The sequence below is a fragment of the Gavialis gangeticus genome, unplaced genomic scaffold (genome assembly GCF_001723915.1).
Source record: "Gavialis gangeticus isolate Ggan-Ray unplaced genomic scaffold, GavGan_comp1, whole genome shotgun sequence".
NCBI classification, from domain to species: Eukaryota; Metazoa; Chordata; order Crocodylia; family Gavialidae; genus Gavialis; species Gavialis gangeticus.
Genome location: NW_017729017.1, coordinates 12,750,178 through 12,773,967, shown reverse-complemented (window position 1 = coordinate 12,773,967; position 23,790 = coordinate 12,750,178). Strand labels below are relative to the sequence as shown.

Sequence of the window (23,790 nt, the reverse complement as noted above, 5' to 3'; positions counted from 1 at the left end):
CCCCTACCTGCGCTGGTCAGTCCCAAGCGGCACACAGCTCTACCACCGCTTCTGCTGGTTGGTGCCAATCCAGCCAGGTCTGTTCCATCCGGAGCAGCACGCAGCTAAAGCTGGCTTCCCATGTGCTACTGGGGACGGGAGGAGCCTGGCCGGGTCAGCACCAGCCACCAGAAGCGGCGGCAGAGCCGTGTGCTACTCAGGACTGACCGGCACAGGCAGGCGGAAAATGCAGCTTAGCCCCTGCCGCTCCGGCCAGGCTCGTCCCGTCCCCAGCAGCATGTGGGAAGCCAGCTTCAGCTGCATGCTGCTCCGGATGGGACAGACCTGCCCGGGTCGGCACCAGCCAGCAGAGGCAGCAGCAGAGCCGTGTGCCGCTCGGGACTGACTGGCGCAGGTAGGGGGAAAGTGCAGCTGAGCCCCTGCTGCTCTGGCAGGACTCATCCTGTCCCGAGCGGCACATGGCTACTCCTCTTCCCACGTGCACCGCGTCGGCAATGTCAAACTGACACAGCGCGTGTGAGAACACTGTCCCTTCCCCAGCCCTTCAGCAGCCATTAGGAAGCTGCTGAGGGGTTGGGGGAGGGACAAGGCGTGGGAACAAAAGTAAACAGTGTTTACTTTTGTTTCCAGTTGCAGCAGTGCGGGCCACAGAAAACGGCTTGGTGGCCCGCATGGCGGCCCTCAGGCCATATGTTGGATAAGCCTGCACTAGAACATGCACTGATCTCATTAGATTTATCCTACAGAGGCGTCCTAACTTGTTACTATGCTTATACCTTGAGTCTAAACAGTACTCTGGGAAAACTTGGCCCTTCCCAGCCAATTTCTTCCCCACTTGTAAAGCTTGAGAATGTGGGCTTTATATGCGTGTAGGTGCTGCTACAATTGGAGTAGGATGCAGAATGCCCCCTGCAGGCTGAGGAAGACTGACACAGCTGCTCTGTGGCTGCTACTCACAACTTTTTTACTTTTATTTTTTTTTACTTATTTTAGATAGAAGCAAAAAGGATAGTGGGCGAGAGCAGTGATGCTCAACCTTTTTGGCTGGCAGGTTGGACGGTCAGTGCCCAGGCTGTCTGCAAGCTGGATCTGAATGGTGGTCCCAAACTGGCATGGGGCAATTGTGGCAGGGCCCTACCTGGCTGCATGGAGGGGAAGGGGGCATCCCTCGTGGGAATGGGAGAGGGAAGGACATGACCCAACCCTACAGGGTAAAGGGACATGGTCCAGCCCAACCCAGCCCCGTAAGGGGAGGAGGCATGGCCCAGCCCAAACCTACCCTCCAGGGTGGAGGTGGTGTGGCCCAGCCCAGGGGAAGGAGTGGAAGGGGGCATGGCCCAGCCTCAACCTGGCCCCAAGTGGGGGATGGGGGGAGAGGGCTTTAGTCAGCCCCAACCTGGCTTCACAAGGGAAAGGGGGCATGGTCCAGCCTCATCCAATCATGGGGGTGGAGGGAGGGGACAAGGCCTGGCCGCCACCTGCTGCATGGGCTAGGGTTTGCCAGTTTGGTAGCAGGGGAGGGTGGCTGTATTTATTTTGGTGAAATTGAAGCTCTTGTCACTTGCCCTGATAACAGCATCTAGGAAACTGAAAAAAAAATCAATTTCACTAAGCAGCTCTAGGACTCTTCCATCATTCCTGGCTCCAGGACAGGCCTGCTGGGTGCCTCCATCCTGGAGAGAAGGACACAGCTTCAGTGGTCCCCAGCTCTGAAGCAAACCAGACCACAGATTGTGCCAGGACAGGAAATCCTAACACTTCCTCTCCAGGGCAGACCAACCAGGAATTCAGATGCAGTTTCTGGAAACTCTGCCTTGATTTAAGGGAAGATCAAACCTATGATATACTGAACAAACTATTTCAGGGGAGTAAACTACCATTTATATGAAAAAAAAACTTTGGCAAGAAAATCTTGTACCAGCTTTAACAGAGGACAGAGCAGAGCAAAGGATTTCTCCTGTGTGTAACTGTAACTTTTGATTTTTCTGAGTCTATCGCCCTTGGCACAGCTTGGAGTATTGTTGGGGTCATGTGACCCCAGCCAGGTGCTTGTCCAGTCTCCTCTTGAAGACCCCTAGAGTAAGGGAGAGCACCACCTCCCTTGGAAGCCCATTCCAGATTCTGGAAGACCTAACCATGAAGAAGTTTTTTCTGATATCCAACCTAAATCTACTCTCTATGAGCTTGTGCCCCTTGTTCCTGGTTATCTCTGCAAAAAGTGAAAAGAACTAACCTTTGCTGGGATTGTTAAGATCAATGGACTTTGAATCAAAGCCCCTGAATTGCCTTCCATGCCCAGGATAGGGAAATAGCTCTTTATTCACAGTTACCCATTTTGGGTGGTTTTTTGCAAATGACGACTGGGACTGAACTGTATTTTTTGTTATTATTCCTACAGTGGCCAGAAAAGAAGTACATTTTCTTCCTCGAGAACACAAGGAAAGGGTGAGGACTACTTCAATCAACGTCAATCATCAGAAAGCTCAGCCTTGCTCACCATGCTTAGGCAAGGATTTGATGGTGCAACTATTTGCAGCTGAGAGGCTCACAGGATATAGTCCCAAAGAGGCTGATAATGACATATTAGATCATGTCTCAGGTCTCTTCTAGATGGAAAGATGCCAAAAGTCTTTCCACAAGGTGACCCTGGTTTGATAAAGATCCATACACAACTACTGTGGCACAAGTCTGAATAGACACAAGTTTCAAAACATGCCAACTCCTCCTTGAAAAGTTTCATAAACATCCTGCTCAGATAATTCTGCCTACTTATATTTCTTGCTGGTTCAGAATTCAGTTGGTCTTTCTGTGTTCCTAATCTATTCCCATATCTGTGACAGTGTTGTTGGTTGTAGCCATGTTGGTCTAAGGACATAGGCAGGCAAGGTTCTTCGGGTAGATGTGATATCTTTTATTAGACAAACTAAAAAGTTGGAAAAAAGTTCTTTGCAAGCTTTCAGGTACAAACACCCTTATTCAGGCACAGAGAGACTCTGCTTATGTTACATATTCTCCGAGGTAGAACTTCACAAACTTCACTTCATAAATCCACTGGATACAAAAGTCATGGACTGTATAGACACTGGATTATGACACATTACAATCTGCCTGACATCTGACACCCTAGGTTACCTACCTCCAACTGACCACTTGCATTCCTTCACACATTTCCCTCTCTTCCCCACTTCCCCTCCCTTACCCTCCCATCTTCACCCATTGTCTTCCTAACTTCCACTCATTTGCATTTTCAAAGACATGCTTGTTGTAAATTTGCTTCTTTTCTTCCTCAGAGAACACACAACATCAGCACAGTCTCCCTATACCCGACGAAGGGTGCTTGTGCCCGAAAGCTTGCAAATAACTTTTTTCCAACTTTTTAGTTGGTCTAATAAAAGATATCACATGCAGCCAAAGAACCTTACCTGCCTATGCCTTTGACATTCATTTGCTATAGAGATGATTGTGACATCACAATCTGATAATAAAACTAAACATCCAGAGGCTGAGGCTCTAAGGTAAAGTTAATCAAAAATGTCAAAAGTTATTCTTTATGGTTCTTTCTCAGCAAAGTGTCCTAACCACTAGTTCAATAGTGAGGCAAGACCAATAAATCCCTCCACCCTTCTGGTGAAGCAGGGCTGAAACTGATACCTTGGAATCTACAGGGAGACACCCTGACCTTTATCCACAGTACATATAATAATCCTAGATGGTCCAGAGAATAAACAGAGTTAAGGGAGAACGAAGCAGGCAGCTACAGATCCTCAGGGAATGTATTATTCCATCAAAGATATATTGTTGGATCAGCCAGAGAGACTTAGCCTTTCTGCGAGCCACCAGAGTTACACACCATTGTTCTGGAGTACGCTGTTGTTTTCCAGTACCTGTTTTCTCTCTTCATGTCAGTTAAAGCCATTATGCAAGACAGAAACTTAACTGTGTTTACTGGCTCTTGATTAAAGCCCAAGTGGCCTCCAGTACAAGCATGAAGTGAAACAAAGTAACCACCGGATTCACTTAAATCTTCTTTAATGGCTTATTCAGCAGTTAAAGCCAAATCAACAAAACAAACAGTACAATGCTGCTCTTGCAGATGTACTATTCAGTGAGTCTAGGAAGCTCTTTAATGAGGAAAGGTAATACTTGAATAACACTCTCAAGCACAGGGAAAGCATCTAAACTCAATCATTAATAAATAGAAAATAATACTCAAATGGATAGAAGTCATCATGATGTAGACTGATGACATAAGCAAATCACCCCACGTGTAACACCACCTATTACAAAATACTCTATAGCAGTGTTTCTCAACCTTTTAAGTAGCAAGTACCCCCTAACTTCTGCAAATTTTAATAAATACCCCAACACTCAATTTTCCAGGGGATTTTAGATTTACAGACATATATATATTTACATGTGTGCCATATGTTGGAAGAAGGGCTGTGTATATAAGGCCGTGATATGACAGATGTCCGATCTACTGTGGGTAGGGTTGCCACCTTTTACGCCAGGGTGCACAACTCAAGAATGTACCTGGGCTAGAGGTGATATTGGCCAAAGCTAGGAGGGCTGAATGCCAAATTATTACTGTGGGATTTAAAGCGCCGCACAATCCACAGCGCACCAAAAATTTTCCCATAGTTTTGAGAGAAGGAAGGGGCAAGAGAGAGAGGAAAAGAAAGCGAGAGAGAGAAAGAGAGAGGAAAAGAGAGTGACAGAGAGAGGGTGTTGGGGTACCCACATACCCCCTGCCCGTGTCTCGCATACCCCCAGGGTACGCATACCACAGGTTGAGAAACTATGCTCTATAGAACTTAGAAGGCTATGCAAAGATGCATGTGGCAGTATAGCAGAGTTTTGGGAAAGAGAGATGGTATCTGACAATTTGGTTACCACGGTCACAGCAGAGAACAGACTCTCTGGTCCCATCTGCTTCAGGTAACCTGAGCTGGATATATTCCTGAGGGCGGAGGGAAACCTGCTCCCTCTGCCTACATGACTGGCATCACATCCCTGGGTGGGGGCCTTAAACTTCCTATTGTTCTAAGATATGCCAACTTGACTGGGAAGGGGCTAAAGACCCTGTCAGTCTACCCAGCAACCAGTGATAAATTTCAAATTGGTTGGCTGGCAGCCAACAGTTGTTGGCCTTCATTGGATCAGGTAAATGAGATCATAAGGGCTATATAAGTGAGGGACTGCCCAGGAGGAGGGGCAATAGCCATGATGAGAACTCGGAGAGTAGCTGGACCATCTGAAACTTGCTCTCTCTCTTGAAACTCATGGTCAAGGAACTGTTTGCCTCCAGAAGAAATCTCCATCTGCCTCTGGATGACACTTGTTTGTAAGTTACCCGATATCTAACTAGATATATAGCTTGCAGTAACTCAGATGCATGATCAAAGGCTACCATGCCACTGTTTGCTCTAAGGTATTTCTCCCATATTGCTTTACCCTGTACCCTATTCCAAACCCTAGCCTGCAGCTCCCTTCCCCACCCTTCCTGCAAACAGCACCGAGGGAAGGGCTGCAGCCCAACCCCAATCTTACACAAAAGCAGACAAAAGTTAGATGAAAATGCTCCACTTTGGAGCACCTTCTTCTCAACCCTCATTACATGAGAGTGAATTTGTCATGTGATCAGGCACTTTTAAAGTGCTCTGCAGCCATGCACTTCTGTCAGGGCACAGCTGTAGAGTGCTTTCAAGGGGCTGATCACATGACAAATGTCACTTCTGTCAGTGCCCTAAGTCACTGAACATACTGCTTTTTCAAAGATGACAAAGAACAGTCATGCAGGAAGCTGGTAACACCAATCTGATGCTTCCAGTCAGGCAGCCCAACAGAAGTAAGGGCAATACCTGGCTTGGATCAGTTTTGTTTTGAACAAGGGAGCTGCTGTCCTCACCACCACTTGGAGGGTCAAACTTTTAGAAATAGATGCCTGAAGTCTGTAAACCACTAAGCTGTTCAATATCAAACATTTCTGACGTGTAACTAAATCAGGTAGAGCCATCCAACTAGATATACCTAAAAACATACCTCTTGGCATACATACCCTGGCTACAAAGGGCTGGGAAACCCCAGAAACCTCCAAGGACAACTCCTTCCATTTTTAAATAACTTAGGGGAGGGAGTAAATATCCAAAGAATGTCAATGAGGAAATAGAATATCATAGATACAAGAATGTGATTAAGTCAGTTGGAAGCAGGGAGCTCAGAGACCCTGTGCCAAAGGTTTTTATCTCCCAAGACCAAGAGCTGGGTCAAATACAATGGGTATAATACTATTTCCCTTTGTGCTTCTAAGTGGCAGTTTTCTAACTATCTACCTGGCCATTTGGGGCCCTCACTTTATATGGTGAACGTATAAACACACATATGTAGACTGAGCATGTGCAATATGACTATGAACTGGGCACGCACACATGCAACTATGTGCACATGTACCTGTACACAAGTCCCACAGAAATAATGGAGGCACAAGGACTGTCCCATGTTTAGGCCCTACAACTGGGTGGTTATGGCACCTGTCCAGGAAGATTCTGACCATTTCTTCTACTTTCCAGTGTTCTAGTCACCACACCACAACTTCAGCATTATCCAGACCCATCTCTAGCACTCCTTTTGAAGCTGAGGCACTGCCCTGGCATTTATCAGTCATAGTTACTAGGTAGAATAGATGGAGAGCAGTGCAGTGGGGAAGTCTGCATGATACTGGAGACACTGGTGCAGGCTAGAACCCTGGGCCTGCTCCCTTCTAGGCAAGCATCTATCCCAATAAGCTTAGCTTTTCTTCCTCTTGGACCTACATGTCTCCCTGTCTTGGCTGCTCAAAGGGCAACATCAAAAGGAAAGCCATAGATGAGTCCTCCTCCTCCTGAGTCTATCACTGGATAGTAATAGGTTTCTCATCACTGATATTTTGGGAACTCCATGGAAGTGAACATCCAAAACAGGCATACGTATGAAGCCAAATATGTACCCAACCAGTACCAAGGGGACTGTACAAGCTTGGTCTGTAGGTTACATATCCACAATTGAGGGGAAATAGAATCACTACCTGCACGTAAGTGCCAAAAATGCCACTTAGAAAGCTACCATTTAGATGCACAAGGGGAAAGAGAATCCCTTCTTATGTCTCTTCTTGGTTAATATTCATTCTTAATCCATGAGAGTTTGCACAGTGTTTGCTAGAGCTGCATCTAGCTTAGGAAAGGCCGAACATGTCTGCCAGCGGCCATGGCACTAGGGCTACACAAAGGACAATAAGTCTCCCCTGAGGACTTCCAAGCCGTATGGTCTCAGACTGAAAATTCAGCAGAAAACAGAGGATTTTTGTATAAAAAAAAACATCTCCCTATCAGCAAGGACTGAAGGACTTTGTTAATGGGGAATCAATCTGAGCCATGAGCCAAGCCCCTGCCTTTCCATTCCTAACTAAAGGGAAACTAAATTTTCCTTCCTCCCAACTGCTTAACTTTCAAGCTTTTTCAACTTCCAAGGCACTGGAGACCTTTTCTTGTGGGTCTAAATCCTAAACAGCTTTGAGAGAGGCTCAAACCACATCCTTGGATAAGGAGCTCAGCTCTGGACCCTCTCCCAAATTTGCTGGCTGGCTCATAATTGCATAACGGGAGAATCAAACCAACTGGGACAGCTCAATGAGGAGCACCATAAAAGGCAACAAATTAATCCTGTTCCAGAGCTGAACTCCAAGTCTAAGGCATTTGGATATGGAACTCTGCAGGATACTCTAACCCCTGGGGAATGCCATGCAACAGAACACTATTTTACTTTGAAACCTCCTCTTTCCAAGTGGTTTAAGTCACATATTATTTCTTTCAATGTCACCAGCATTCTAGGAGTATTTTACATTAAAAAAACATGCCTTTTCCCCCTGCTCTCCATGGCACTCTGCAATTCCCAAAACTAATCCAATTAGCCTAGAAGCACTGTGTAATCCAGTTGTTCTCAACCTTTTTCAACTCAAGGCACCCCTCAACAGAATTATGGCATCCCATGGACAATGCCAGCTCTTCATTTTCACTCATTTTTTGACCACAGAAAAATAATAAGGCAATTCTTCTGTTGCAAAGAATTCAGAAAGAACACAACAGGGCAAAATGTTTTAAACATTATGGATTCCTATTTCAAATCTCTAGGTTTATCTTATGAATCACATTTGCACACCTAACATTGATAACATTGGTTGGCACCCTGCAGTCCACCAAGAAAGGATCTCAAGGCACTACAGAGTGCTGTAGTACCCTGGTTAAGAATCACTGGTGTACCCTGAGAGTGTCCCACTCTCCCCAATCTCACATTTCTAACCACTTGGCCAGCTAGGGACCTGTGATCACTGATCAGTAACATGTAAGCCAGGGGTAGGCAATTATATTGGGCAGAGGGCTGCTTACTGAGCTTTGGCAAGCCATTGAGGGCTGCATGACAGGTAGCCAGGGGCAGATATATATTAATTTTCTACATTTTTTAGGGACCCTGAAGACCAGATGGAATGGCCTGGCAGGCCACATCCAGCCCGCAGGCCGCATTTTGCCCACCCCTGATGGGAGATCTGGGCTGCTGCTGCATGTTTTCAAGCACAGACCATGTGAAAGACAAAGAGCCACATTTACAAAAAGGGGTGAAGAAATTGGCTATGAAAACCATGTAGACACATACATGCTCCCAGATACATGTGCTAGCAAAAGGCTGATTAAACTTTTCCTTGTAAACAACTCGCCTGCAGACACAGATACATGATCTGCTCAGATTTCACAGGTACAGCTCGGGCACCTGGCTTTGAAAAGGTGCCTCTTAAATTTAATCCAGTTTTGGAGAGTATGTCCAAGTTCTTCCACTTCTATTAAGTCTAATCTTACATGTGCACACACACACACACACACACACACACACCTCTTGGGCACTTCACAGCTGAGTACTCCATTGATCAGCTCTTGCTTTTTTGTGAAATCTACAGAAAGTCTTAGTTTGATCCCATTGTTTCAAAGGACAGAAAAATTATTTTCTGCCCACCTCTAATCTGACCCCACAGTAATGATCACTCTCTTCCCAGAAACCAATAACACATTACGCTCAGTCACCCTTTTTCATCCACATTTCTGGTACGTACTGCAATTTTTAAAATATTATATATACAGCTATCAAGAGCTGGGAGAGAGTGAGATCACTACAAAACTGAAGGGAATGTTTTTTGGATACAATCTTTTTCTGGGAATTCCATCAGCTACAGCCTAATTAAGGATGCGCATATCCCATCCTTTAACACACAGTTGCCAGCTTCACCTCACCACAGAATGCCCTTACCATCCAGGAACACCAACCACTTAACTTCTACCTCTCTCTGTGCCCAGAGGCAAAAATATTATCTAACAGCCACTATTCCAGGATGAGTCAGACCTAATGTGTTTTACCCACATGCAGGCAGACCAGAACTCTCCACACATCAGTACTTTTTTAATGGAACAAAGATACCACAGCATAAGACAAGGACAGAATGGGCAGATACACTGGGTGAGAGTTAAGGTTAGTTATGGGCTTATAACAATAGATTTTCCACATTGAAACATGCCTTTAAGATGGTCTTGTAATAATGTTATATTCACTTAAGGGTTTGGCTCTTATAAGGTTTTCTAAATTAGGTATCATCATGGGACTATACATGCAGAGACAGTGTATTTTAGGAGAGTATATACAATCTGTCTCTTTAAAGGCAAGGAGTCTGGTTATGGGCAGTGAGGCAGAGCTGCTCATTAGGGGTCAGGCTCCATGGTGTGTGGGCTGACATGATTAGAAATTGCAGAGAGCTGACTCGGCTTTATTTTTGCTTTGCTGTGTATCATTATGGAGATGGTGTGGTCTTGGATGCATACAGAAAATTTTCAAAGTTAATTAAAAAAACATGGGGCTGGCATGGGAACAGCACAATGAACTGGAAAAGGAACTTAAGCAGAGCCCTCCTGGACCTAAAAAGGTGAGGAGCTGGAGGCACACAGGGGGAGAACCTAGTCAGAGAGCAGCCACCTGTTACAAGTACCACTGTGCCCTTTAAAGCTGCTTTCACAACATCCCAACCCCTGTGTCAGCTCCATGCCACAAACAGGGAACCTGTAGTTCCCACACCAAAGGGGACTGCCCAAGAGGAAGGCTAAACCCTGAATTCTGGCCCCATTTGGTAGGTGCCAGAAAAGTCAAGTGACGGGCCTTGTCTATACAGGAGCTTGTATAAAGAATAATTTCTGAAGAAGACAACCTCATCCTTGTTCTGGCCACAGAAGACGACCTGGTGACCGACTTAAACATAGAAAGCAGCCTAGGTGATAGCAACCATGAAACCATTATATTCACTGTCCATTGCAAGGCAGACAAATTAAATAGTAGGCTCGACATTTTGGACTTCAACAATGCAAATTTCAACAAGCTCAGGTCACTAGTAGGGAAAGCACTGCAGGAACAGGGACTGAAGGTGCAAGGAGTATGTGAAGAGTGGTCATTCCTTAAGAACATGATCCTTGAAGCACAAAGGAAGTCCATTCCCACAAAGAGGAAAGGTAGCAAAAAGAAAGAGATGTTCAGACAATGGAAGCAGGGGACAGGCCCCAAGGAGGACTATACAACAATGGCCCCCACTTGTAGGGATCAGATTTGAAAAGCTAAGGTGGCGACTGACCTAAAATTAGCAACAGGAATCAAGGACAACAAAAAGTCCTTCTTTAGGTATATAGGGAACAGGAAGAAAACAAATGGGAGTGTGGGGGCACTGCTCAACAACTCAGGACAGCTGGTTACCAGCACTCAGGAGAAAACTGAACTCCTGAATGACTACTTTGCTTTGGTCTTTCACCAAACCAAAGGGAAAATCACGCCAGATAAAATACAGAATGAGCAGGGTAGAAATGACCCCCTTCCTACTATTGCCATAGAACTGGTATGTGATCAATTTAAAAAATTAGACATATATAAGTCAGCAGCAATGAATGAACTTCATCCGAGGGTGGTGAAGGAGCTGGCCAAAGTCATCGCAGAACCCCTAGCAAAGCTCTTCCAAAACTTGTGGCACTCTGGAGAGGTCCCTGAGGACTGGAAGAGGGCCAATGTTGTGCCCATCTTCAAGAAGGGGAGAAGGGAGGACCCGGGTAACTATAGGCCAAATAGCCTAACTTCTATCCCAGGGAAAATCCTGGAAAAATTCATTAAGTAGTTTATGTGCGATAGGCTTGCAGAAGGTAGGATTCTGAACAACAGCCAGCATGGCTTCATTGCGTGTAGGTCTTGTCTTACCAAACTCATCTCCTTTTATGATCAGGTAACTCACCACCTGGATAAGAGAGAGGAGGTTGACACTGTATACCTTGACTTCCAAAAAGCTTTTGATCTGGTATCCCATGATGTTCTCATGAGAAAACTGGAGGATTGTGGGCTTTAGTGCAAGACAGGTGGGTAGGAAACTGGCTGTGGGGTTGGACCCACAGAGTTCTAATGAATGGATCTGTGTCATCTCGGTGAGAAGTGGCATCAGGGGTTGGTGCTTGGTCCAGTACTATTCAACATCTTCATCAATGATTTGGATGTGAGGGTGAAGAGCTCACTGGCCAAATTCACAGAAGACATGGAGTTATGGGGAAGTGTGGTCACACCTGAAGATAGGCTGCAGATACAGGTGGACCTAGACAGTCTGGCAAGTTGGGTGGATTGGAACCAGATGAAGTTCAACATCAAGAAGTATAAGGTGCTCCACCTGGGGATGAACAATCCCCTGCACACCTACACACTTGGCAACACCAATCTGACCGGCACTACGAATGAAAGGGACCTGGGGGTAATAATAGGCCACAATACAAATGTGAGCTAGCAGTACAATACCATAGCCTGCAGGGCTAATAATAACCTGGCATGCATGAATCGATGCATCGCCAGCAAAATCAAGGAAGTGATTCTTCCACTCGGCATTGGTGAGACCGCAGCTGGAGTACTGCATCCAATTCTGGGCGCCACACTTTAACAAAACTTGAGACAGTCCAGAGGTAGTAAAGCTTGAGAAAGTCCAGAGAAAGGCCACCCATATGATCAAAGACTTACATGGCAAGCCATACGAGAAAAGGCTGAGGGACCTGGGACTCTGCAGCTTGACAAAGAGAAGGCTGAGAGGGGACTTGGTAGCAGCTTACTGCTACAACACGGGCGCACATCAAGGGCTCAGTGAACAACTGTTCACCAGGGCACCCTTGGGGAAAACTAGGAGTAATGGTCACAAACCCCTTAAAGACCATTTCAGGCTCAACATTAGAAAAAACTTCTTCATAGCTAGAGTGTCCAGACTGTGGAATAAGCTCCCTCCAGAGGTGGTGCAATCACCTACCCTGGAAATCTTCAAGAGGAAACTAGACAGTTACCTTGCTGGGGTCACCTGACCCAAGCTGTCTTTACTTCTTGGTGCAGGGGCCTGGACCGGATGATCTTCCAAGGTCCCTTCCAGCTCTGCAATCTATGAATCCTGCTTCCTGCTCTCTATAGTGTGGATGACAGTCCCTTCCTGGTACCCTATAGATGTCCCACCTTGAGTTCTAAGCACAGTAAATGAGAGAATACAGACATGGGAAGTCTGACCTCTAAAAAGGGAATGCCAATTACCAACTAGCAGAAGTCCACTCCAGTGTCCAGACACCAGTGAAGAGACATACCTAAAACTCTGGACCATACTCCACTGGTCAGGTTCTTCCCTGAAGGTCAAGTTCTTCTCCCACAGGTTCTTCTCTGCACTTGATCCAGGAAGGACATACATCTATTTCAGACACAGCCAGAGTGACTCTTTAGCTTACACAGTAAGAGATTATAGGGGATTTTTAGGCCCAATGGCTGCAGGTTCAACCCCCGCATACAGTCATGCTAGCAACATCACAAGGACAAGAGTAGTTTCTGTATTACTCAACAGTCAAGACACCCACACAAACTGTTCCACACTGTTTGCTAGAGTGGAAAGCGAGCAAACCACTCCCATCCTGAGATCTACCATAGCCAAACAAATATCTGACCCACTAGACCATCAGCTAGTAGTGGATGTGCCTCATTATTGGAGGATAACTAAAACTGCTGCAAAAGCAGCAAGACTCCAAAGCAGAGGAAACAACTAATACAAGTCTGTCAGAGTCCCTCAACCAGGCAGACATCATGGTGGGTAAAGAACTGGCTTGGACACAACAAATCCTTGACTCACTCCTCGATGCATTCTGAGGCTCCAAAGAGTCTGCTTCATGTTCAGCTCTCTAATGCCTGACCCTGCCCTACAGAAAGGGCAGCAACACTAAGAAAACTCTCTGCAAGGTTGCCAAAACACACCTAAGGGAGCACCTGAAATCTCAACTTATTTCGCTTCCCATGTGGCTCCCAGCCACATTTCCTGCAGATTCTACAGGCCAATTATTCTGAATAAAGCACAGGTCAGAGACAGATCTGAGCTAAGAAGCACAGATCCAGATCTGAACTGCCCCAGAGCTCAGATCCAAGGCTCTTCTATTGGGAAGAATCATTGAAACATCTGTGGCTACTGACAGTCACTCTCTTATTTAACTCCTCAGGCATTAAGGGCAACCTGCTTCCACTCAAATATCACAGCCCTGCACAGTGAGTGACAGTACTCTGCTTACAGCAGCAGCTCTGCATGGGACGGGATTTCGAATTCTGTTTTACCTTTCAGCACCTACTTGTTTGATTTAGGTGGTGAAATAAGCCTGCCTAACCCCCATTCTTCTGCTCGCACACAGCACGCACAGGAACCTGAGACTTCATGACTACAGCCAACCCTTCTGCATTCAATTCATGGAGGCTGAGCACATTTTCTGGCAAAGCCAACAATTCAGCAGGTTTGCTTTCCTCTCTCTCTTGAGAGATGAACCCAGCACTCTTAGCTCTCCTGCTTTCAGACAAATGGCGCCTTTCAGAAGGCTGCAGGCTCCCATCTGCTAGGCCATGCCTGGGAAAGCTCAGCGAACTGAAAGCACTTGCATGATATTAACATCATTGTTACTTTTCTTTCAGCTTTGGAACAAACACAGGGCACAGCTGTAAAATCAGGAAGCTCCTCTCTTCAACAAACTTCAGCCTACACAGTTCAGCAGAGCTCTCACCGGCTATTTGAGTCAGTCTGGTTCACTGCCCCAGCTTCAAGTGTCCTTGCCCTGCACAGGTTGTTGGCCTGTTGCAGTTATAAAAGGGGATTACTTTACATCCCTAGTTTCCGTAGTGGATATGAAGAACAGGTGGTATGGACAAACAGCTGAAGCACTGCTAGTGACACCAAAGGTATAATTTCATCTTTGGAGGCACAGAAAGAAACTGCTTGGCATAGAACTATGTCACACTGCAATCATTGTATCCCCACTTGCAATGGTCTGGCTGCTGTGTAATAAGCTTTCTTCTACTCACCATGGGCAGAATGCCACACTCCAGAAATATGACGACTTTTGCCCCTTGTTAGAATCACTAGAAGGAAGCGAATAATGCGCTGCTCATTAAGTGCCTGGATAGCCTGGGATAGAATGCGCTGCAGGGACACTAAGTGCTTTTGTCAGAGGCCCACTCATTCCAGATGCACACAAGATCCAACCACTTGCTGGCATAAAAAAAAACTATGCTATCTGAAAATCTGGCTGATGGGGCAGAAGAAGAATGATTCCCAAACTAAACCTAAGGCTACTGACTGGATTCTTCCACTCCATGGCTAGGGACAGACATTCAAAAAGCCTGAGTCTGAATTGATTCAATCTTTGCAGGTTAATCTAACCTGGCTAGGCTGACCCAGGTTGTAACCACACACACGTCCCTCTGGACCAAGGAAATTCAGGCATATGGCTGCAGTGGCTCAGGCTAGAAGCCGAGAGGCACTAGAGCAGCCCTCCCTTCCCTTCTACAGTGCTAAGCTGAGGGGGACATGGCCAGGCCCCGGCAGGACGTTCTGATTAGGGAGGGGTTCCCCCCACCTTGTTGATAACAGAACACTTATCTAGAGATGCACCAATACATCGGTCTGATATTGGATCGGTACCGATATAAAAAAAATTGGCTGTATCAAAAATTGGCCTGAAGTAGCTGATAATTTGGCCAATAAGTGCCCATGCATGCCTCCCACGCACTGGGAAAAGCCAGGCCTGTGCCAGATGGGTGATGGCAGCACTGGAAGCGGGGCTATGGCGAAATTTGGGGCGGTGGCAACCCCCTCAGTAGACCCCCTCCCAGTGCCGCTGCCACCCGCCCTGACCCCAGCCCCAGTGAGAAGAACCTGGCGTAGCCCCAGCTCCAGCCTACATCTGCAGCCCGCTTGCCCCGCCCCACCCCATGCAGATCTGGTGGCACACATCCCACCTCTATTCCCTCCTGGGGTGCACACAGCAGCAGGAGCCACACACACCCCCAACAAGCTGTGGCTCCATTCCACCCCACCCCAGCTGGGCAGCCCTCCCTCACTGCAGGGGGCATTGATCTGTCCCCCCACCTCCCCTCCCCCTCCACTACAACAGACTTACCAGCTGCTGTATCAAAAATCGGATCGGTATCAGCCAATATGCCTCCTTAAATATCAACTATCAGTATCGGCCCCCAAAATCTCTACCCGTGCACCCCTACATTTATCAGATCTGTTATCAGCATTTAGTACTCCATCAGAAAAAAGTCTCTCTCATTAATTCAAGCTCTGCTTAAACAGGTTTTTCCAAGGAAGCGAGGGACATTACCAGCTGACCTGTTGATTAGCTCCAAAAAGCCCTAAGCGTACACTGTCCTTTCTGCCATTATTCTGTCTGCTTTACACAGACACCTCTCAGCATTAGCTAGCATACCACATGATGACGACAGTCCATGTTGTAGGAGAGAGGAAGGAGGGGGATCCCTGCTTGAGTGGTGAGGGTGGGGATGGGGCAGAAGGAAGCCAGGAAGAAGCTACTGTGCCTACAAGTTTCTGCCAGAGCTCCAACGAGGGAGCAGAGGGAAGGGGCCAGCCCAGCTCTCTAAAGCAGAGAGCCCAGCCGAGCCCAGACAGCATGCCAGGATGCTGGGGGATTCTGGTTTAACTTAAACCAGGAAGGGTCTGGGACAGACATTGCATAAACCGGTTTGACCCAAATCAGTTAAGTCTGGTACTACATTCAACCAGGTTTATCTCAAACCAGTTTCAGCCATTTTCAAACTGGTTTATGTGCTGGATGTCTGTACTGTTACAGGTTTAAACTAGTTTCTGATCACTTAAACCAGTTTATGTGTAGTGTCTGTCCCTAGCCCATAGCTTCAAAGTACTTCCCTGGAAGGAAACTAAAAACCACAAGCTTCAACCTACTACTTTCTTCATGTGTTTAGGGAGGAGATCTTCTGGAAAAATAATTCATTTTTGACTATAATCTAAGACACTTGCTTTCTGCCAGGGACTTATCACTAACCAGTTCATTAAGAAGACTATACCTTCCTTACTCACCTCCCCACCCTTTTTAGGACTGTGTAATATTTAGGACTTGGTTTAGAAAGAACAACTGAAAACAAAACAAAGCATGTCTTTGTTTAATATTCCATTGGCAGCTGTACAATCTCAAACCACAATCTCATCTGATCACATCAGCTATACAGGGATGTGCCTTGACAGAATGTGGGTAGGAGATGGTCTGGAGTGTAGCAGGTGGGGAAAGGCATGTGATACTATTGGTTTAAGAAAGCAATGAAACTGCTGTCCCAGCAATTCTCATTCCTGACCCTCTCCTTCATGCCACCTTCTCTAACACCCCACATTAACGGCTCAGGGAGAGGAAGATCTGAATAAAGGCCAAATATTGCACCTGTCCCAAAATCTCAGACTTATAACAAGGTTATTTAGTGACTCAAAGTGCTGGAGCTGTCACACCAGGCTTTGATATCTCACTAATGTGAACAGACACAAAAATGAATGTACATTGAACTTAGAAACCTCATCTCCTCCCAGTTCACTCCAGAAATCTGAATCAGATCTTCCTTGATGAACTGAACAGGGAAGAATCATTGAAGCTACCTATCTCCAGCCCAATTACATTTCAAAGGCACACTGCACCAATGGAAGCCAATTCTTTCTGCTGCTTAGCCAGAGAGGCTGCAAACTAATCAAAGAAAGATATAAAGGCCCCTGAATGTGGGAGCACAACCATTACAGCTTCTCTTTGAAATCTGCCTGCTGGGAGTTTTAATTTATTCAGGAAGTCTAGTGGGGCTCATCTGATCTTAGTGAACTCCAGCAAAACCTTCTCTGCAGGTGCCTCATGGGACTGGGACCCTGTGCTGATTTCTGCTCATTTTTGGTGCTGTCCTCTTATCAGTAAGCTGTTTAAGTCTGGGAGGAGTCCCCTGTGATTTCTGTTTCTGTAGAGAGAAAGCAACATAGCCCTGCTCCATCCAGAACCTTTAAAAGAAAAGGGAAAGAAATCCACGCCAAAGTAAAGAAAGAGAAATAACAGAGAGAGAATGGCGCATGCCCAGCAGCTTGAGGAAGGAATGCCATAGGCTCTGAGAGAAAGAGGTTCTTGTGTTTCTCTGTGGTTAAAAAAAAAAAAAACAACTTCTAAGACCTGTGCAGAGCAGCACATTCCATGGGATGATGTGTGGTTCTGTGGGTTCCAAAGAGGGGAGAGCCCAAGCAACAGAAAGGGCTGAGCAAAGCTAAAAGGGGTTGAATAAAACAATTTGGCAGTGGGGGTGGGGGGGAGAGGAATGAGTAGGAGGCAAATCCAAGGAACACAGAAGGCATTTGGAACAGAAAAGGGTAACACTCCCCTAGAGTACTCCTTGTAACTCAGCACCCAATTGGGCTCCCTACTTAGCAGTTTCCAGCTCAGAGACCTCATATTCTCCCTCTTCATCTATTCGAGGAAGATCCAGCTGGAAAAGTGTGTTTAGATGTGCATGGAAAAAGGCCCCAACATCCCCCACTGGGCACAGCTGGGGCTGTTCCTATTCTGTGCTGTCGTGTGGGGCTGATGGGACACAGATGGAAACAGTATAGTTAGTTTATTGTTTCACTGACTGAGAACCTGAAAACAAGGGAGTCCTTTCCTCCCACACACCCTTAGCAGGTTTTATAGAATTTCCAAACAGCTTCTGGTCCACTAGATCTCCTCCCCTTCATTAATCACTGTGGTATTTCACTTGCTAATGCCTATCCCATCTAGTCACTTAATAGGAACCATTTCTCACTTATGCCATTTATTCATTGTTGTGAGAACACATGACAAGGAGGCAGAACTCCTGGGTTTTGTTTCTAGCTCTGCCAGTGGGTGACCTTGGGCAAGTCATTTCATTTCTTGTTCCTCCAAAGAGATACAGCAAAAATAGGATAGGTAGGCACAAGGAAGCATGAAAAATGGGATGAGAGGTCTGGAAAGACTGATGTGAGAGGATTTAATTAAATAGCTCTTACTTCTTATGGGAAAAAGAATATGACAGGGAGATACAAAATAATGCCTGGTATAGTGAATACATATCTCAGGTGTTTCCATTAGCCTTTTGTTATATTACAAGAATAAGGACTAAGAGGCACACAGTATTAAAAGGGAATAGTCCCTTTATGCTACACTTAATTAGCCAAATGGAACTATCTGCCACAAACTCTAGTCCAGGTGAACAGTTTAGCAGGATTCTGGAAAGGACTGGATGCGTACATGAATGATAAGAATTCACAGCTACACCCATGAGGATTACAAATGAATCAGGGATCTCAGCTTCATGGCTTAAGATGGAAAACAACTGGGCACCTGGAGTCAAAAAAGAAATTTCCTCTACAGTTTTTCAGTGTCAGGTTATCTTTTACAGGGGCACACTCACTGGATGACATAACACCATCCTCTGAAGCAGTGGATACTCGCCACTGCCAGGATCAAGATACCAGGCTAGACAGAAAGTACTGCAGAACTTCAGTGCAGTAGAATTGCTGGTGCAGGCCAGTGGAGCACAATCTTTTTGGACAACAGGCCAGATGGGCAGTCCCCAATCCCTCTGTAGGTAGGATCTGGCAAGACCCCATCCAGCTGCCGGAGCAGAAGAGGGACAGCCCAGCTCCAATCTAGCTCCATGGTGGAAGTGGGCTTGGACCAGCCCCAACCTGGACCTGTGGGGGGAGGGGGGGGGGAGGCCCACAACCTGGTCCCAATCTGATTGTGGCAACCCTTTCAAATATTCTTGCAACACACTTTTGAGTCACGACCCACGAGTTGAGAAACACTAGCTTAGAGCATTTTCTCTGAAATGGGAGATACAGGTTCAAATCCCCTCTCCATGAAGGAGTCTTAGAACCCAGGTCTGCCACTCCCTGAGCAAGTACCAAACTACGGGGCTAAAAGGTGAGAAGATGGCTACCACCACCTCCAACACATTTTCTGCAACTGAAGTTTTGGGACTTATCCAACACCATGCACACACCCAGGTAAGTCTATTGCATCCAGGAGCCTATGTGTACATAGTACAGCCTTCTAGATACTCAGAAAGGAAAGAGAGGCTGAGAGTAGCTACAAAGCAGAAAGAGAAGCCAAAGTGCGCGTATATTGCAGTTAGCTGATTATGTCAGTGCTACTTCAGTGCATAAAGGTGAAAAAGGGGTTGTGCTAGTTCACTGCTTCTTCACTGCTCAATAATTCTGGTTTGCTCAGGAGGAGGTAGGGACTCACTCACTCCTTTACATGCAGGGCAGACCAATTACTGGAAAGCACAGACACCAAATACCAAATGATCTCAGCTCTTCCAGCCCACTACCTGGAGAACTCACGTTTCCAACTGATACAATATTATTGACCTATTCCAGCTCCCACAGAATATACAAAATCCCTCACTTGTGTACCAGTCACATGACATGAGTCTCTCTCCACTAAGTGCAAGGTTACACTTCCTGCTGCCCAGCATTTCAGTCCAGTGGCTCCAGGACTACCTCAAAAGCCATATTGGCCAATACCGATCCAATTGCCAATATGCAGATCTGGCTGGTAAGTCTGTTGTGGGGGAGGTGGGGAGGGGGAAGGAAAGGGATGAAGCAGGGCAGATCGAGGCCGCTGTGGTAAGGGAGGGAATTGGGCTCGGGCTGCATAGTCAGGGCAGGGCATAGGATGGAGCTGTGAGCAGCTCATCCAGGGTGTGCAGGGAGAAAGACTGGCTCCTGCCACTGCACGCACCTACAGAGGGGGCTACAAAGGAGGCTGCAGCCACCCCAAAATTCATCATAGCCCCTCCCGGACCCCACGCTTTGGGGGGCCCTGCAGAGCCAGGCAGAATGGCGCTGATCTCAGCCCGCACAGGCTGATTTGCCTCAGGCCCTGCACCCTGCTTGGGTTGTCTCTGGCTATAACCCACAAATTTGCCACATTATCTGAAGTGTCCCCTGTAGATTGTGGGCCAGATTCCATCCCCTACAACACTTTTACACTGTTCCCTTGGTGTAGGGGCTTGTTCCTCCTGTCTTTGGCAACTGCTAGCATGGGGGCCTGCCAGTGCGGGATGGGGCAGGAGCAAGAGTGGCTAGCCTGCTCTGTACTCCAACTGTTCTGAGCCTATCCTGGTGTGTTTGTTTTTTAAAGTAGCAACAGATCTTAAAAGTCTATCTCTGGATGTGGACAAACTGCTTCAGGGGAGCTGCTGCTTGGGAAGGTGGATCCATTGTTTTGATGGCATGTCTGCATGATCCTGTAATGATACAAGTTAGATAAACTGCCTTACTCCGATCCTGAACAAAACAGGGTTCAGGCTGTAGTAGTCTTGCTATATTTATATCGCTACAGATGGATTGGCTGCATCATACCAGCTTGCATCACTAACCACATAATTGGTACATCTGTCCATGCCCTTTCAAGCAATGCTTGGAATAGGGAGCTGACAGGCACACACAGGGCACTTTGTTTTCACTTGTGAATTGGTTCAGATCTCACCAGGTCACACACAAAAATGAGTCTAGTGGTCTCAGAAAGTCTCACCCTGACTGTGACTCCCTCTATGACCTTGGGATAGTTATTCTCTTCTCTACTTCAGTTCATCTCAGAGCAAAAGGGGAATAACCTTCTGACCCTACCTCTCAGTGCTCTTGGGAGGGTCTGTTATTTCATGTCTGTGAAGCACTTGAAGACAAAAATCAATATCATCATTTCCAAATGTTTATCTCAAGCAAAAAGAACATACACAGAGTGGGCAGAGTAGGACAGAGTCCTGTACTGAAATCCCAGGGGCTGTGGCAGGTCAAGCCTGGTTAGTGGGGGTGTGCCAAAGCTAGAAGAGAAGGGGAACTACTGGTGTGGCTTGCACTGGAGACAACAATAAAACCAAAAGGCAGCCACAACTGCAACTTCAGCAGATTAAGGTGATAAAATCAGCATGGTACAATCAGATCAAGAAGATAAATATCCCAAGACTTGAGGTGAACAAGGTGATATACAGTTAGACCTGAAATATTGCAGCTGACACAAAATGCAACCCTAAGCAGCTTGCATTCCCACTACTATCTGCAAGGAAGAGGACAAAACTGTAACTAAGGATTTTACTGATGATGGATAAACAGAATAAGCAATTCTCTCTATCTGTTTGGGGAGAAGTCAGCAGTTAGTTCCACTCTCAGGACAACTTGTATATGATCCTTTTTAATTAAAAACAGTATGTAAATATAAATAAATTAGGTCCTCAGGCTCCAGACAAAATACCCTAGAGATTTTGAAAAGACTGGATACCCTGGCTACTTCCATATTGTAGCACATTTGGCATGTAAAATCCCTTACTGTTCAGACTGCATCTCACTAGCCTACCCCAGCAGGATGCCTCAGCACAGGGCCCTATGGCTTTGGCAGAGACATCAAAACCCCTAGTGTGTTCTGGATGGCAAGGTGGGTAGGTGGGGCTTCCTTTCTATCAAGCATCTCAGAGTGGATGCTTTGTTTGTCACTGCCAACCACTTAACCATTCTGCCTTTGTAACTGATCTTGCAAGGACCAAATGAGACCTATATGCCCTGCAGTTTGCACAGTACCGTTCCTTTCCACCGTAAGCTGGTGTGTGTGGGGGGAAGCTACTTTGTCTTTCTTTTGTGCAGAAATACAAGTTAATAGAAAATGCCCTTTGGTTATAGCGGCAAAGTTACTGCATGTCCAACAACACCTGAGGATAGGAGACAAGGATCCACAGAAAAAACATACACAGTCTCATTGAAACGTTTGTCACACTGAAACACAAATCTGCTCTTGTGCTTACCCTCAAGGACAACCTCCTTGCCAGTCTTTTTCAGTGCTTGCACAGCCTCATCATGTGTAGCATCAGAAAGATCGGTCCCATTGACAGAGAGGATAGCATCTCCCACATACAGCGCCTCAGTCTGATCTGCAGCCAGCCCCTTAAAAATCTTGGAAATCAAAATGGGCATTTTATTCTCACGGCCACCTTAAAGCAAAGAGAAAAGAAAGAAAGCAATTACACGTCACTTTACTTATAAAATTGCGTGCAGTGGTGTGGCAAATTCTACTCTAATACCAACCTGGCTAGATAAATCTGGGCCTTTGTACAGAAAGGTGGCCAAACTGTGGTTTGCAAGCCACATACAGCTTTCAGGTAGCTTAAATGCAATTCCCCAAAAAAGTTGTGTAACAACTAATTGTTACCTGTGTAACAACTAATTGTTACCTGAGGTTACCTGGGCACCTGATAACTGACTCTAAGTCTGAACCTCTTGAAAGTTGTGCGTCTAAAGGCTCTTGATCAGGCTAAGTTTTAGCTTGCAGTTTGAAAGGTAAGAAGGCTGGCCACCCCTACTCTACACCAAGACTTAGCTCATCTTTCCCAATAGCGAATACTTCTGTCAATTTTTAAGGAACTGTAACAGGGAACCCTAGCTCTGTTACCAGAAGGCAGGTCAGCCCCTTTAAGACCAGAACTTTCTGGACACAGCGTGCTGGTAAGGTAGGGGTTAAAAGCTGAGCCAGGCCAGTTAGTCAGGTGACCAGAAGGGGGCAGGCCAGAACTATAAAAACGCTGGGCTGGGTGGCAGTAGAGCGGAGCAGCCAAAGGGGAAGGAGTGCATATAAGAGCTCCACAGAGAGGCTTGATGAGCAGTCCAGCTGCTGGAGGAGGGGAACTACCGAGGACCCCGGAGAAGCGACAGCATCCCCAGAAGGAGGACTGTAGCAGATGGTGGGAAGCAGAAGCATGAACCCCTGAGAAAATGTAAGCTGGCGTGCTGCCTTCTTTAATTATACTTTTTTGGTGGCAGTTATAGCCCATGGACAGACTGTTTATATTTTTTTGATTGATTAACACTGGTGGTTTGGGTGAGGCTATTGGGGAAGAAGGCGGCCTCACTGGGGCCCCACTATAGCGTGGGGACCCCGGCACCAGTGTGGGCACAGTATTCAGGGTGTACAGGCCCCAGTGCCAGAGAGGGTGCAGTATTCAGGGTGCACAAGTCCCGGTGCCAGAGGGTGCAATCCTAAAAGGCCAGGGTGGCCTGGTGCACCTGGGTGTTTTTTTTTCCCTGGCTGGGATGGTGGAGGTTCGAGGCCATTGGCCAGCTTTCAACCCCCTGGCTGTGGGGCCGGTGGATAGGTTTTTGGGCCAGAGAGGCTGGCTCCAAATTGGAGCAAAAAGGAGGGCCACAAGCCCCAAGACTAAAGAGTTAGAGCCTCAGAGTCAAACCCTATGTGGTGGGTTTAGACATGGAGGCCTAGCTAGAGAAAGACAGGGGTCAAGGCCTGTGGTGGCAGAGGACCCCAACATACAATAAACAATAGGCAGTCTCCTGCTTACAAG

At 46.5% G+C, this 23,790-nt stretch overlaps 1 protein-coding gene across 1 annotated transcript in view; it reads right to left on the bottom strand.

Annotated features, from left to right (window-relative positions):
* The window catches only part of SNTA1 (syntrophin alpha 1), a 97,354-nt gene extending 74,904 nt beyond the window's left edge, over positions 1 to 22,450 (bottom strand). Inside the window, exon 1 of the mRNA XM_019513113.1 lies at positions 22,243 to 22,450. Coding sequence (XP_019368658.1) covers positions 22,243 to 22,411 — 169 coding nt within the window. The 5' untranslated portion in view covers positions 22,412 to 22,450. The remainder of the gene's footprint in view (positions 1 to 22,242) is intronic.
* Positions 22,451 to 23,790: the final 1,340 nt, after the last annotated feature.